This window comes from Chelonia mydas, chromosome 2 (assembly GCF_015237465.2).
Source record: "Chelonia mydas isolate rCheMyd1 chromosome 2, rCheMyd1.pri.v2, whole genome shotgun sequence".
NCBI lineage: Eukaryota > Metazoa > Chordata > Testudines > Cheloniidae > Chelonia > Chelonia mydas.
The window spans coordinates 59,604,423-59,621,333 of NC_057850.1; the positions used below are offsets into that span (position 1 = coordinate 59,604,423).

General features: G+C 41.9%; 1 protein-coding gene across 22 annotated transcripts in view; it reads right to left on the minus strand.

Annotated features, from left to right (window-relative positions):
- The window catches only part of CSPP1 (centrosome and spindle pole associated protein 1), a 171,108-nt gene that overhangs the window by 52,849 nt on the left and 101,348 nt on the right, over positions 1–16,911 (minus strand). For all 22 annotated transcript variants that reach the window (XR_005224296.2, XM_043539532.1, XM_043539538.1 and 19 more), the window contains 3 exons: positions 12,590–12,694; positions 7,655–7,721; positions 3,385–3,505 (listed from right to left, as the gene is read on the minus strand). Coding sequence is in view for 21 of the 22 variants with exons in the window: in XM_043539532.1 (XP_043395467.1) it covers positions 3,385–3,505; positions 7,655–7,721; positions 12,590–12,694 (293 nt within the window). In the remaining variant the exon portion in view is untranslated. The remainder of the gene's footprint in view (positions 1–3,384; positions 3,506–7,654; positions 7,722–12,589; positions 12,695–16,911) is intronic.

The window sequence follows — 16,911 nt, forward strand, 5'->3', positions numbered from 1 at the left end:
GCAGCTAGCGAGGGATGTTAAGAGTAACAAGAAGAGTTTCTTCAGGTATGTTGGCAATAAGAAGAAAGCCAAGGAAAGTGTGGGCCCCTTACTAAATGAGGGAGGCAACCTAGTGACAGAGGATGTGGAAAAAGCTAATGTACTCAATGCTTTCTTTGCCTCTGTCTTCACAAACAAGGTCAGCTCCCAGACTACTGTACTGGGCAGCATAGCATGGGGAGGAGGTGACCAGCCCTCTGTGAAGGAAGAAATGGTTCGGGACTATTTAGAAAAACTGGACGTACACAAGTCCATGGGGCTGGACGCATTGCATCCGAGAGTGCTAAAGGAGTTGGCAGATGTGATTGCGGAGCCATTGGCCATTATCTTTGAAAACTCATGGCGATTGGGGGAAGTCCCAGAAGATTGGAAAAAGGCTAATGTAGTGCCCACGTTTAAAAAAGGGAAGAAGGATTATCCTGGGAACTACAGGCCGGTCAGCCTCACCTCAGTCCCCGGAAAAATCATGGAGCATGTCCTCAAGGAATCAATTCTGAAGCACTTAGATGAGAGGAAAGTGATCAGGAACAGTCAGCATGGATTCACCAAGGGCAAGGCATGCCTGACTAATCTAATTGCCTTCTATGACGAGATAACTGGCTCTGTGGATGAGGAGAAAGCAGTGGATGTGTTGTTCCTTGACTTTAGCAAAGCTTTTGACACGGTCTCCCACAGTATTCTTGAGGAGTATACATGAGGAGGAAAGGAGTCCAGGAGAGCTGGCTGTATTTTAAGGAATCCTTATTGAGGTTACAGGGACAAACCATCCCGATGTGTAGAAAGAATAGTAAATATTGCAGGCAACCAGCTTGGCCTAACAGTGAAATCCTTGCTGATCTTAAACACAAAAAAGAGGCTTACAAGAAGTGGAAGATTGTACAAATGACCAGGAAAGAGTATAAAAATACTGCTCGGGCATGCAGGACTGAAATCAGGAAGGCCAAATCACACCTGGATGTGCAGCTAGCCAGAGATGTTAAGAGTAACAACAAGGGTTTCTTCAGGTATGTTAGCAAAAAGAAGAAAGTCAAGGAAAGTGTGGGCCCCTTACTGAATGAGGGAGGCAACCTAGTGACAGAGGATGTGGAAAAAGCTAATGTACTCAATGCTTTTTTTGCCTCTGTCTTCACGAACAAGGTCAGCTCCCAGACTGCTGCACTGGGCAGCACAGCATGGGGAGGAGGTGACCAGCCCTCTGTGGAGAAAGAAGTGGTTCGAGACTATTTAGAAAAGCTGGACAAACACAAGTCCATGGGGCCGGATGCGCTGCATCCGAGAGTGCTAAAGGAGTTGGCGGATGTGATTGCAGAGCCATTGGCCATTATCTTTGAAAACTCATGGCGATCGGGGGAGGTCCCGGGCGACTGGAAAAAGGCTAATGTACTGCCCATCTTTTAAAAAAGGGAAGGAGGAGGATCCGGGGAATACAGGCCTGTCAGCCTCACTTCAGTCCCTGGAAAAATCATGGAGCATGTCCTCAAGGAATCAATTCTGAAGCACTTAGAGGAGAGGAAAGTGATCAGGAACAGTCAGCATGGATTCACCAAGGGCAAGGCATGCCTGACTAATCTAATTGCCTTCTATGACGAGATAACTGGCTCTGTGGATGAGGGGAAAGCAGTGGATGTGTTGTTCCTTGACTTTAGCAAAGCTTTTGACACGGTCTCCCACAGTATTCTTGCCAGTAAGTTAAAGAAGTATGGGCTGGATGAATGGACGATAAGGTGGATAGAAAGCTGGCTAAATTGTCGGGCTCAACGGGTAGTGATCAATGGCTCCATGTCTTGTTGGCAGCCAGTATCAAGCGGAGTGCCCCAAGGGTCAGTCCTCTGGCTGGTTTTGTTCAATATCTTCATAAATGATCTGGAGGATGGTGCGGATTGCACCCTCAGCAAGTTTGCAGATGACACTAAATTGGGAGGAGAGGTAGATACGCTGGAGGGTAGGGATAGGATACAAAGGGCCCTAGACAAATTAGAGGATTGGGCTGAAAGAAATCTGATGAGGTTCAACAAGGACAAGTGCAGAGTCCTGCACTTAGGACGGAAGAATCCCATGCACTGCTACAGACTAGGGACTAGGCAGGCTAGGCAGCAGTTCTGCAGAAAAGGACCTAGGGGTTACAGTGGACGAGAAGCTGGATATGAGTCAACAGTGTGCCGTTGTTGCCAAGAAGGCCAATGGCATTTTGGGATGTATAAGTAGGGGCATTGCCAGCAGATCGAGGGACGTGATCGTTCCCTTCTATTCAACGTTGGTGAGGCCTCATCTGGAGTACTGTGTCCAGTTTTGGGCCCCACACTACAAGAAGGATGTGGAAAAATTGAAAAACGTCCAGCGGAGGGCAACAAAAATGATTAGGGGACTGGAACACATGACTTATGAGGAAAGGCTGAGGGAACTGGGATTGTTTAGTCTGCGGAAGAGAAGAATGAGGGGGGATTTGATAACTGCTTTCAACTACCTGAAAGGGGGTTCCAAAGAGGATGGATCTAGACTGTACTCAGTGGTAACAGATGACAGAACGTGGAGTAATGGTCTCAAGTTGCAGTGGGGGAGGTTTAGGTTGGATATTAGGAAAAACTTTTTCACTAGGAGGGTGGTGAAACACTGGAATGCGTTACCTAGGGAGGTGGTGGAATCTCCTTTCTTAGAAGTTTTTAAGGTCAGACTTGAGAAAGCCCTGGTTGGGATGATTTAGTTGGGGATTGGTCCTGCTTTGAGCAAGGGGTTGGACTAGATGACCTCCTGAGGTCCCTTCCCACCCTGATATTCTATGATTCTATGATTAAGCTCCTTGAGTCTTTCACTATAGCTCATGTTTTCCAACTGTTTAATTGTTGTGGCACTTCTCTGAACCCTCTGAAATTTACATCTTTCTTGAATTTTGGACACCAAAACTGGACACAGTATTCCACCAGTGGTCACACCAGTGCCAAATACAGGGGTAATAGAACCTCTTGTTATCCTACCAGATGTTGCCATTTATACGTCCAAGGATTGCATTAGCCCTTTTGGCCACATCACCACACTGGAAGCTCATGTTCAGCTGATTATTCATTCTGACCCACGAGTCTCTTTTATATTCACTGCTTCCCAGGATAGAGTTCCCTATCCTGTAAGCATGGGCCACAGAATACAGAACTGCCTAAATTATGCATTTTGCAGGGTGCCATGCTCAACAACGTAATGCTGTATTATAAAAGAGTTTGAACATTTTGTATGCAAGTTTAATCCTGTGTTTTCATATTTTTGCTTTTGCTCAAGTGTGTTCTGGCAGGCTAATATAGCTTTAGGCATAGTGTGAGAACTGGCTTTAGAAGTGTGTTTTTAAAAAAATCTCACCTTGTAGTGGCTACATCATCATCACTGGCTACACTGAGCAATTGTTCCTGAAGTCGCCGCTCTTCACTTCGGAGCTGTTTCCTCATCTCTGACAGCTCATTTATCACATTCTTTCTTTCCTCTGGAATTTAACATTGATAATTTAAAAAAAAAAAAAGTGATAGAGGAACACTGTGTTTGTTTTGGACACTTCAGAAATCTAAAGTGTAAAAATATGTTGATGGTTGTTAAAACTAAGATAATACATAAAATAAAAATGTAGAAATGTCACTTTGTATGTCACTCTGAAGCCTAAAATGTCTGTAGAGTCAGTGCAAAGCTACGGGAATAGCTACAAGCATGGTCAAGAGCACTTCTTGTTCAGAATACTACCAGGTTCAATCATCACTGGGTTTTGAAGTCTGTTACTGTCCAATTTTTAAGTACCCAGTCATTCTGACTGTATAAATTACACACACGCCACAGCAAGGCATCTATCTATGCTATCCCAAGAGTCCTAGACCATTGCGATACCAGAAGTAATTCAACCAACCACCCTTATTCTACAGCTAATTTGCATGCAGTTATTTCATTGGTTATATGATGGAGGCTGCACAGATGGTGGATTCCCTGGCCCAATTGCCACAGTTCTTCAAAACCACCAACACAACACAAGCAGCACACCCAATAATCCAAAAAAAAAGTCCCTCAAGCAGCACACATCCCTTATTTGTCACACACACAAGCCAACACAAAAGTCCCAGTGCAATCCTCCCGAAACATAAATCAACACAACCACCCTCACAACATAACCAGCACATACAATAACACCAAACATCACTCTGAAGACTAGAATGTCTGTTGAGTCCATGTGAAGAGATGGAAACAGTTACAAGCATTGTTGAGAGCTCTTTTTATTTAGAATATCACCAGATTCAATCATCACTGGGCTTCACAGTCTATCCAATATTTAAGTTCTCAGCCATTATTGGCTTTTTTACAAATATGACTTTATGATTACCCCCATGCAACAGCAGAGGCTTTCATCTACAGTACTAGTGATTATATCACCATGATCAAGATGCAGCCTTTGATACATTTTAAATTAGTATAGATCTTCTATTTAGAAATATCCCAAGGACCAGATTACAGAGTTGTAAGAGGCATCCAAGGTTAACAATCAGAAATGTCCCATCTTGTATAAGCAAGGGGGTGGTGGATGGAGACACAATTTGATCAGACCAGCAAGCAACAGTTCCCCGCAGCATCCTGATTGACTTAGGGGTTAGGAGAAAGGACAGCTACTACTTTCTTAACCATGACATGCCCTCCCTGCTCCATGTGGAGTCTGGTTCTTGAAAGGTAGGGCATGGAAGCTGTGCCAGGAGGGCTGGGACCTTGTCTCCATCTTTTGGACTGCCACTGGACAGGTAACAGGCAAAATTAGCTTTTTTGTTCATTCTGCCATCCCCTGGGGTTTATGAGACTCCTTCTAAGCTAAGGTCACTGTCTTGGTCATCCAGTTTGTAGAATATCCTCCCCCCCCCCAAAAAAAAAAAAATAAAAAATCTGTGATTGCTCTGGTCTGCTGTGGATCTGGCCAAACTCTCTTTTTCTGCTCAGGAAGGAATTTTGCCACATGTAGAGGTGTTCGGTTCATGGCATGCTAGGGCCCAACTCTTGGGACAAATCTGAGAATGGAGCCCAGAAGGCTGCAATACTTGACCATACACTGCTTGCAGCTAAGGTGCATGGTCATTAAGTCTCAAGCATTAGCATGAGGTCTCAACCACAAGCATTAGTTCCTATGTATCTTCATTTCTCACATGAGGGCTGGGTTGAACCTTCTGGTCAGGGCTAGGATAAGGATAGCATTCGCTCTCATTTGGTGTTCCTCTACACTGGACCCAATCAAACCCCTATTACTATGGTTAGCTACTAAAAGTTGCAAACCAGCTCTTAAAGCCTTCCTCTTTATGTTGTGTCTTATTTGCCTACCTGATCTGATCTGATCAAAGTAAAAATGTCAGCAGGCTGTAAAAGACTATGGACCAGATTTTTAAAGGCATTCAGGCACCTAGAGATACAGAGAGGGACCAAGGCACCTAATCCCCATTACAACCACATGTGTCTGAAAATACCACTAAGCTCCTATCTGCATCTCTAGGCACCTACATATCTTTTAAAATTTTAAAATGCGGCCCTGTGCTCTTAATATAAAGTAAAAAAAGTGTCCTTGCAGTGAGTAGCTTATAACAGAATGTATATACATAACATGAGTAAAGACTGCTAATTGTAAAGGAGAACAGTGGAGTGACAAAACAAAGGGAGAGAGAACAGAGCTTTTCAGAGCTAGCTCTTGAATGAGGTCTGATCTAGTATATTGCTCAATACTATGAAAAATTTCATATCCTGTGTGATATAGTTAAGTCAACCAAACCCCCACTATAGATGCAGCAAGGTCAATAGTAGAATTCTTCTGTCAACCTAGCTACCATCTCTTGAGGGGTTGGATTTACTACAGTAATGGAAAAAAACATTCTGTCAATGTACTAAGTCTCTACACTACAGCAATGTAGCCGCAGCTGTGCCACTGTAGCACTTGTAGTGTAGACATTCCCCCAATACATATGTACAAAGTATGATGTGGTTACAAAATGATTATTGGCTTGAGTTTGGCACAGCTACATTACTCAAGTGGTGAAACCACAGTGAGTTACACAGCTCATCTCAAACAAGAACCTTATCAGACCACCTTGTACTCTACATATGCCTCCGTTTTTATAGAAAAACAGATTTTAGAGGGATTTTAGACATGTTCTTAAACTATTTTTAATCCTTCCACCTGCAAAATTATGTGATCTTACACATAATGGGCCAAATTCTCTACTGGGCTACACTTGTGTAAGTCATTTACACCATGGCAAATTAGTTGTAAAATGATATCAAATGAAATAGTATCAATTCATACCCACTTTTGCCGTTGTAAATGATTGCACAAGGTGCAGGGCAACAGAATCTGTCCCAGGGACTCCAAATTTTATAGAACTCAGAAGAAGAGAAAATATACAGTTTATAAATGGAGAAATGTATTGGGAACAAGAACGACAGAAATCATAAATGAAAAGCCCTACTCACTATTAGATAGTCTAGTCTACTTCTGCCAGTGGAGGACTGTTCCCTACAGTAATTCTGGAGTGCTTTGCTCGCTGTAGTTGCAACTGTCCCAAATAAGAATTCTAGCACTTCCACTGGAAGACAGTCCCACTTTTTAACCCAGTGGTTCTCAACCAGAGGTACATGTACCACTGGGGTACTCAAAAGTTTTCCAGGGGGTACTCAACTCATCAAGATCAGTGTTTCTCGACTTGGGGCTTGCAGCCCTGAGAGTGGTCATGGGATGGGTTTAGGGGGGTTGCAAATGCAGGGCCAGCATCAGGAGGAGGCAAGCAGGGCAACTGTCCGGAGCCCCACGCTATAGGGGCCCCCCAACAAAGCTAAGTTACATGCTTCAGCCACAGGTGGCGGGACTTGTGAGACAAGGCTCACAAGTAAAAACAGGATCAAGTATCACACTGAAATATAAGTACAATGTTTATATTCCAATTGATATATTTTATAATTATATGGTAAAAATGAGAAAGTAAGCAATTTTTCAGTAATAGTGTGCTGACACACTTTTGTATTTTTATGTCTGATTTTGTAAGCAAGTAGTTTTTAAGTGAGATGAAACTGGGGGTACTCAAGACAAATCAGACTCCTGAAAGGGGTACAGTCATCTGGAAAGGTTGAGAACCACTGGTCTAACTGACCTCACTACCAAGAAAATTTCCTTATAACCAGCACAAATTTATTTTCTTTATTTCATAACAGTAGCCCTAGTTATACTCATATCATGCACTACCCTAAAGCAGAAGCATGATTAATATTAATGTGCTAATGCCATGCAAACAAATGCATTTTCTTACATGAGACTTCTGTTGAAAACAGAACACTACAGCACAATTTAAACTTCTTTAAATTAAGGGTGATTTTTCAAATATAATTGCCAATATCTGAAAACAAAAGATCAATAATTTTTCCACTAGGGTATGTGAAAAAAGTTTTTGTTGGAAAAAAATTCAAATAAAAGTATTTGCTGATATCTTTGGCATCTAAAAGTGTCTGGAGTTTTTCTCTCCACAAGATAATTACAGTCAATATCAGAAAAGAAGACAACAGAGGAAGAGGAGATTAACATATATAAAGGCGTGTATTAGTTATGCTATCATGGAATAAAGAGAATACCAACCATATGCACGCATCTGGTTTCTTCTAGCAGGGACCGGAGGAGACAGAGCCCTGGATTGTGGCATATCCTAGCAAATATAACAAATATGTCATTTTTATACTTAACAGTAAGCAAGCACTTCAGACAGATGAGAAATTAAAATCTAGTGAACCTAAAAATATCTGGTGCCTGATCATACTGAAACTCCTGGCAGAATGAGGGAGAGAGAACGACAATCTGACAGTCTCTAGTCATCTCTATTTCTTAAAAAAATCTGCTGTTTAAACACATACTAAAATCATCAACATCATTTATTTGTAATGTGGTAATATCTAGAAGTCCCTATCAAGAAGAAAGCCAAGGAAAGTGTGGGCCCCTTACTGAATGAGGGAGGCAACCTAGTGACAGAGGATGTGGAAAAAGCTAATGTGCTCAGTGCTTTTTTTGCCTCTGTCTTCACTAACAAGGACAGCTCCCAGACTGCTGCGCTGGGCATCACATCATGGGGAGTAGATGGCCAGCCCTCTGTGGAGAAAGAGGTGGTTAGGGACTATTTAGAAAAGCTGGACGTGCACAAGTCCATGGGGCCGGACGAGTTGCATCCGAGAGTGCTAAAGGAATTGGCGGATGTGATTGCAGAGCCATTGGCCATTATCTTTGAAAACTCGTGGCGAACGGGGGAAGTCCCAGATGACTGGAAAAAGGCTAATGTAGTGCCAATCTTTAAAAAAGGGAAGAAGGAGGATCCGGGGAACTACAGGCCAGTCAGCCTCACCTTAGTTCCCGGAAAAATCATGGAGCAGGTCCTCAAGGAATCAATCCTGAAGCACTTACACGAGAGGAAAGTGATAAGGAACAGTCAGCATGGATTCACCAAGGGTAGGTCATGCCTGACTAATCTAATCGCCTTCTATGATGAGATTACTGGTTCTGTGGATGAAGGGAAAGCAGTGGATGTATTGTTTCTTGACTTTAGCAAAGCTTTCGACACGGTCTCCCACAGTATTCTTGCCAGCAAGTTAAAGAAGTATGGGCTGGATGAATGCACTATAAGGTGGGTAGAAAGTTGGCTAGATTGTCGGGCTCAACGGGTAGTGATCAATGGCTCCATGTCTAGTTGGCAGCCGGTGTCAAGTGCAGTGCCCCAGGGGTCGGTCCTGGGGCCGGTTTTGTTCAATATCTTCATAAATGATCTGGAGGATGGTGTGGATTGCACTCTCAGCAAATTTGCGGATGATACTAAATTGGGAGGAGTGGTAGATACGCTGGAGGGCAGGGATAGGATACAGAGGGACCTAGACAAATTGGAGGATTGGGAAACCTGATGCGGTTCAATAAGGATAAGTGCAGGGTCCTGCACTTAGGACGGAAGAACCCAATGCACAGCTACAGACTAGGGACCGAATGGCTAGGCAGCAGTTCTGCGGAAAAGGACCTAGGGGTTACAGTGGACGAGAAGCTGGATATGAGTCAGCAGTGTGCCATTGTTGCCAAGAAGGCCAATGGCATTTTGGGATGTATAAGTAGGGGCATAGCGAGCAGATCGAGGGACGTGATCGTTCCCCTCTATTCGACATTGGTGAGGCCTCATCCGGAGTACTGTGTCCAGTTTTGGGCCCCACACTACAAGAAGGATGTGGATAAATTGGAGAGAGTCCAGCGAAGGGCAACAAAAATGATTAGGGGTCTGGAACACATGACTTATGAGGAGAGGCTGAGGGAACTGGGATTGTTTAGTCTGCGGAAGAGAAGAATGAGGGGGGATTTGATAGCTGCTTTCAACTACCTGAAAGGGGGTTCCAGAGAGGATGGTTCTAGAGGAGGACAGGTCAAGGAGTAATGGTCTCAAGTTGCAGTGGGGGAGGTTTAGGTTGGATATTAGGAAAAACTTTTTCACTAGGAGGGTGGTGAAACACTGGAATGCGTTACCTAGAGAGGTGGTGGAATCTCCTTCCTTAGAAGTTTTTAAGGTCAGGCTTGACAAAGCCCTGTCTGGGATGATTTGATTGGGGATAGGTCCTGCTTTGAGCAGGGGGTTGGACTAGATGACCTCCTGAGGTCCTTTCCCACCCTGATATTCTATGATTCTATGATCAGGGCCCAACTGTTCTAGATGCTGCACAAACCTATAAATAAAAGACAGACCCTGTCCCAGAGAACTTGTTAGAGAAGCTTCTGGATTGGGACTCAAGAGGCGCTAAGGCTCTGGAACTGACCCACGTAGACTATGCTGTAACTTTCTATTCTCCATGTTAACTAAGGATTTTCTACGCAATGTTCCAGACATCTAATAAAACCTCCTGCTTTTACAACACTGTCTGAGAGTCACTCCGGAGTGAAGTTGGGGGTGCATTGCTCCCGTTGGGTGTGTAAGTCTCCCTCAGGTGTCCCACTCAGGTTGACTCACTGAAAGGAGCTCATGGCATGAAGTAGCAATGCTGAAGGCTCCGAGGTTTGGTGCCAGGAGGCGGTGAAGCCAAGGGGATTGCCCCAGTGAGAGTGTGACCGTAACGGGGTTGACATATTGAAAGAGTCCTCCCATGGACTGTTCCAGATCAGTGCAAGAGCATCAGACCTGTGGATCCGTGACAGATGTGAAGGAGGAAACTGTGATATTTTCTGTTAAGAAATAACTTACCTGTACAGGAAAATATGCATCCAAGCTCTTGATGAAAAATATATTCTATTAAACACTGAATTAGTTTAAAACTTTCAATTCTCTTTATACCTTGAAACACATGGGTACAAAAGCAACCATCGCTCCATGGATAAGTGTTACCTCAACCATGAAAATTCATGTCAAGTTCTTCTTTGAGTGAGCAGACAATATGGCTCCATCAGGAGCTCTTTAATGACCTGAAAATCAAAAAAGAATTCTACAAAAAGACGACACATGGACTAATTGCTAAGGATGAGTACAAAAGAACAGCATGAGCTAACACAAACAAAATCAGAATGCCTAACCTAAAATGAGTTATACCTAGCAATGATTATAAAAAGCAATATGAAGAAGTTCTAGAAATAAAAGCAAGAGAAAGATGAAGAAAAGTGTAGGCCCTCTATTTAGCAGGAAAGGAGAGAAAACAACAGACAGCATCAAGAAGGGTGAGGAGTTTCATGCCTATTATGCTTCAGTATTGACTAAAAAGATAAATTAATATTGACAACACGGGATAATGAACACAAGCCAAAATAGGGAAATTATAGGTTGAAGAATATATAGATAAATTAAACGTCTTGAAGTCTGCATAACCTGATGAAATTTCACTCTAGGGTACTTAAGGAACTAGCTGAAGCAATCTCGGAACAATTAGTGATTATCTTTGAGAACTCATGGAGGATGGGTGAGATCCCAGAAGATTGGAGTAGGGCAAACACAGAACTTATCTTTAAGAAGAGGAGCAAAGAGGACCCAGGGGATTATGCACCAGTTACCCTAACTTCGATACCTGGAAAGATACTGGAACAAATTATTAAACAATCCATTTGTAAGCACCTAGAGGATTGTGGGATGACAAGAAATAATCAACATGGGTTTGTCAGGACAAGGCAACCTAAGTCAAACTAAACTTCCTTTTTTGACACAGTTATTGGTCTTGGATGGGGGAAGAGAAAACTGAAGATGTGATATATTTTTATTTTAGAAAGACTTTTTATACAGTTCCAAATGACAGTCTCATAAGCACACTAGAGAAATGTGGTCTAGATGAAATTACTCTAAGGTTACTGCAAAACTGATTGAAAGACCATACTTAAAAAGAGTAGCTATCAATGGTTTGCTGTAAAACTGGGCGGGGGGTAGGGGGGGGGGCGGCGACATATCAGGTGGGCTCTTGCAGTGATCTGTCCTGGATCCAGTACTATTCAATATTTTCACTAATGATTTGGATAATGGAGTGGAGAGTATGCTTATAAAATCTGCAGATGACACCAATCTGGGAAGGATTGCTAGAATTTTGGAGGACAGGATTAGAATTCAAAAGGACTAAAACAAATTAGAGGATTGGTCTAAATTCAGCAAGATTAAATTCAATAAATACAAGTGCAAAGTACTACACTTAGGAAAGAAACTCTAATGCACAACTACAAAAAGGGGAATAACTAGCTAGGCAGTAGTACCGCTGAAAAGTATAAGGGGGTTAAAGGCGGATAAACTGATGCAGTTGCAAAAAAAGCTAATCTCATTCTGGGATGTATTAAAGGGAATGTTGTATGTAAAACATGGGAGGTAACTGTCCTGTTCTACTCAACACTGGTGAGGCCTCATCTGGAGCACTGAGTGCAGTTCTGGGCACAGGCTTTAAGAAAGATGTGGACAAATTGGAGAGAGTCCAGAGGGGAGTAGCAAAAATTATAAAAGGTTTAAAAAACCTGACCTATGAGAAAAGGTTAAAAAAAACTGGGCATATTTAGTCTCGAGAAAAGAAGACTGAGAGACAGAGGTTGTGAAATCCTTAGCATTGGAGGTTTTTAAGAACAGGTTAGACAAACACCTATCACGGATGATCTACGATTATTTGGCCCTGCCTCAGTGCAGGGACTAGATGACCTCCCAAGGTCCTTTCCAGCCCTATATTTCTGTGATTCTATGATGCAAGGGAGAACTTGAGAATTTACAAATGTCAGTTCAGAAGCTGCACTATCTTAGCAATAAAGCCATTCCATCATCTCAGTTATTGCCTATATATTTTACATAAAATAGAAAGGGGGTATTGACCCCTTCAGAAAGAATATATCCAGAATACATTTAAGAATTTAGACAGAGGAGAATATTTTAAAAAAATACTTTAGAATTCAAAAAGTTTACACACCAAATGTCACAGGTATAGGATTGGCTATGGCAAGTGCATCACAAATTATTTGCGCTGTTCTGTCAAAACTGTAACTGATCACTGATATTTTCACACACTACCACTTGTACACTAATTATTAAGTTTGAAATATAAAGAATCATACTTGCGTGTAATAAGACATACGGCTTTCAACAGAAGGAGGCCTCTCTTCCTTCTCTAAGGACTTGTTCTGAAGAGCAGGAATGACAGGAGAAGGTTGCCTTGAAAACTGAAAATCAGGAAAATGTACAAGATTGTAACAAGTTTCCTATTAATTCTTAATAAATTATTATTTTAAAAGGAGGAGCTGGCTAAAATAAAAGCTTATTGAAGCTTTTAATTCTACATAAGATGCTTTAAATATATTCATCAGCTCTATTTTAATATCCTTTCATTTGCTTTCTTTTATTTTATTTGTAGCATTTACATATTTTGCTTTCAACGTTTGTCTATTTGTTTTAACAAAACTATTATACAGATAGTTGTACTTTTTAGTTTACATATAATCCTGATAAAGATTTCAACCTTTGTAATTAGTTCTTAGATGTATTTTGTGTTCTACTTACAGAAACTACCTTTATAAAATTTATGCAAGTTCTAATTATTTAGTCATCATTTTTAAACCTTATAATTAGCTAAGTCACATATTCTCTTTTTTCCTCTATTCAATTACCATATTTTTGTACAATATTTCTCCAATACACACACATACAGAGAAATTAATCTATGACAAAATGAGAATCTGTCTGTGTAATCTATGAATTCTGTGTGAGATCATGAACTCTCTGTATGTATCTTTATCGAGATGCTAACTCAATTTTGAATGTACAGGCTTTTGCCTCCTCTGTTTGTCTCCATGTTGAGATGAAATTTCAAAGGCTGGTGGCAAACAAACAACAAAAGAGGGTCACTGACTTAAAATGTTGAACCACGAAATGTAATTGTTTTAGACAATAAGATAGCTCCTACCCAGGAGACCTGGTTTGTCACAGGAGAGGATGCCTTGGAGTCACCTGAGGAAGTTGGAAATACTGGCAAGGGAGTTACCTGACAAAGACGACTGGAAGCTTTTAAAAAGGGAGGAGCTAATTTATTTGGGGTCTTTGGCCAATTTTTCCAGTTCAAGATATGGGAGAACCAACCCAGTACATAGAGCCTACATGAGACCCTCCTGAACACAGATGGCTAGAAAGGGATATTGGGTTTAGGATGTTTGTCGAGTTATATATGATCTGTACTCTCTTGTTCTTTGTCTTTAATTAAAAGAGCAATAAGGTGCTAAATTTGGGGCAAAGCATCTGTTGTGAAGCAGATCACACACACAATCACACACTTTCAGAGAGAATTAAACTATGAACCAGAATGCTCACACTTTGGGGAGGGATTCTGGGGTAGGGTGTGAGTCAAGGAAGTCTGAAAGGTCAGCAATACACACGAAAGGGGTTAGGCAACTAGACAGTGGGTTCTGCCTCTCAGGAGACAGTGCTAGATAGCAGGCTTCTGCCCTGAGAGCATACCTATGGACTCTAAGATTGGGGCAGTGGCTGGATTTCCATTCAAACTCCAAAAGGCTTAAAGCACCTGGGGATCCAGAGGCTTGGATTCTCATCACAGCATGTGGTGGGAGGCTGGCAGGAGGCACCCGACTGGATCTGTGACATAAGCCAACTGTCTTTCACTTAAATAATGTCCACTACTATTAAATGTGGAGGATTGCTTACATCATTGAGGGAAGAGGAAAGGAACTGGGTAAGAATTTTAGACCATAATCAATCAAATCTCAAATTTAAAGGATATTGTTCTTAGGCTCATAATTTATCCTACTTCATTTTTACTTGCATCTGTATCTCAGCAAACGGGTAGATCAGGTACACCATGAAAGACTTTAGTCCAACCAGGGAGCTAAGCCTACACAGTAAAATGGAGACATAAGACATCCAATCTACAACTGCCCTAAGGTACCATGGAGGCATTTCTGAATCGAACTATTCTGGTTTTCAATTTTTTTGCTAAAAAAAAATCAAAATTTTCCATAATGGAAGACATTTTCTGACCAGCTATTCTAATTGTATATTAGTCTGTTACCATTATGACTATATCAACAAGGCCAACTGACAACTCTCAGACTCAACCTTCTAAAAAGAACTCAAGGAAGAACCCATACCACAATTCATCCAGGAATTTAAGAATAGTATCAAATCCTTCCCCAAAAATCTCAGAGAGACTCTACAACTTCATCCCCCACAAACCCACCCGAGCGACCTTCTACATGCTTCCCAAGATACACAAACAAGGGAATCCAAGAAGACCCATCATCTGTGGCCATGGCACTCTTGCTGAAGGAATACTGGGACTCAGAGAAACCATCCTCTAACCACTCATCACACAAACTGCCGGTTTCTTCAAAGACACAATCAACTTCCTCAATTCCACAATACCAACAGCCTCCCTCAGAACAGCATCCCTGTCACCATGGTTGTCACTCCCCATATGTCAACATCCCTCTCAATGATGGCATTGCTGCCTGCCTCATATCTACAAGAGAACAGATAACACTCAGATATCCACCCCAAACACATCACCAAATTTATCCATTCATCCTCACCCATAACAATTTTACATTCAACAAACATTTTGTCCAAACCACGGGAACAACCGTAAGTATTTGGACAGCTCCCCAGTATGCCAGCCTCTTCAAGGGCCACACTGAGGAAAAAAATTTGGGACATATGCAACACAAAACCAAATTATATACCTGGGATAGATTGATGATATTTTCATCCCTTGAACAAGCAACCTAAACTCACTCATAGATTTCCACCACTTCAGCAACCACCAACCATCCATCCATCACTCTCTAGCTTCCACACTAGCATCAGCTTCCTGGAAACCATGATCAGCTTCAACAATGGAACCCTACAGACAACTATATACAAGAAACCCACAGATCACTACATCTACCTTCACAGATCCAGTAACAACCTCTAACACACCAAGAAATCTTATCTACAGCCACAGAATATGTTCTGAGGAGAAAGCCTGCAATATACACCTTAAAACCACCTTCACTAAACAAGGACACTCCACCAGAGACATAGATTGCATTATAGAATGGGCCACCAAAATTCCCCAAAAGAACCTGCCTCCATATAAAAAACAACAACACCCCGCAACAACCCCACCAGCTTCTGACAGCACACCCTTAGTTGTCACCTACCACCCCACACTGAAATCCATACAGGGTATAATTAAACAATTACAACCCATACTCAATAGGGACCATATCCTGAAAGAAATCTCTCTCAACCCCTCCCCCTTCTGCTCTTCAAACAATCCCCCCCCCCAACATCTCCAAACTCATCCTCAGAAGCAAGCTCCCCACAGACCAGGATACACAAACTCAAAGCGGTAGCAGTCCCTGCCAGAACAGCAGATGAAAAATCTACAGATCTATCTTCACTGCCACGAAGATCAACAACCTCCACAACACACCTTTCAATATCCACGAGTCCTACACATGCCTATCACATGTGGTGTACCTCATCCAGGGCACTAAATGCCCCAACAACCACCATGTGGGTGAAACAAGATAATCACTATGCTCTCAAATGAACTCATGCAAAAAAATGATAAAACACAAAAACACCCGTACCTCAGAACAACAACCTGTAGCCCCCATTCACCATTAATATTTGGTTGTAATATTTCATATAAAGCATGCCATGCAAGGTATCATACAAAAAGTACTGATCTGCTGAAACCCATGGTTCTGTCTAAATATGCATATCATTAGTGTGTATAAAGTTATGAGATTGTGCTGTATGGTTGTTACTGAAATATGCTGCAAGTTTATTAGTGGTATACAAAAGATCCCTGCCCAGGTTGGTGTTGACCACCCATTAATCAACTGTGTGACTCAACTATCCAAGCACCACACAATGGGAACTGCTCAATCACTGTGACTTGGGGGCTGCTTGTTCACTGTGACTCAGCAAAGCCAATCAGGACACACCTAGCTAGTGTCTGCCAGGCACCTGGGCCAAGGGTATAACATAAGGAACAGTTGCAGCATGAGAGGGCCTTTCTCCTCCCCCACCTACGCTGGAAACAACCAGGATGCCAATAACACGAAGATCATCCAGTGGGGTGAGAACATTGCTTGATCGAAATACTGTCTAGTGTGAGAAAATTTACAATTTAGATTGTGCATTTATTTTTATTTTCTTTTTAGTAACATCATATTATGCCTACCACTTACAATCTACAATTCTTACAAGAATCCCTTAAAATCTATCTTTCTGTAGCTAATAAACCTATTTTATATTTTACCGAAAACAATATATTCTGCTTGAAGTGCTTGGGAAACCTCTGCTTATTGAACAAAAACTGGTTTGTGTCCTCTCCACATGGAGGGAGGGGCGGACTGGGTAATAAACTTGTACTTAT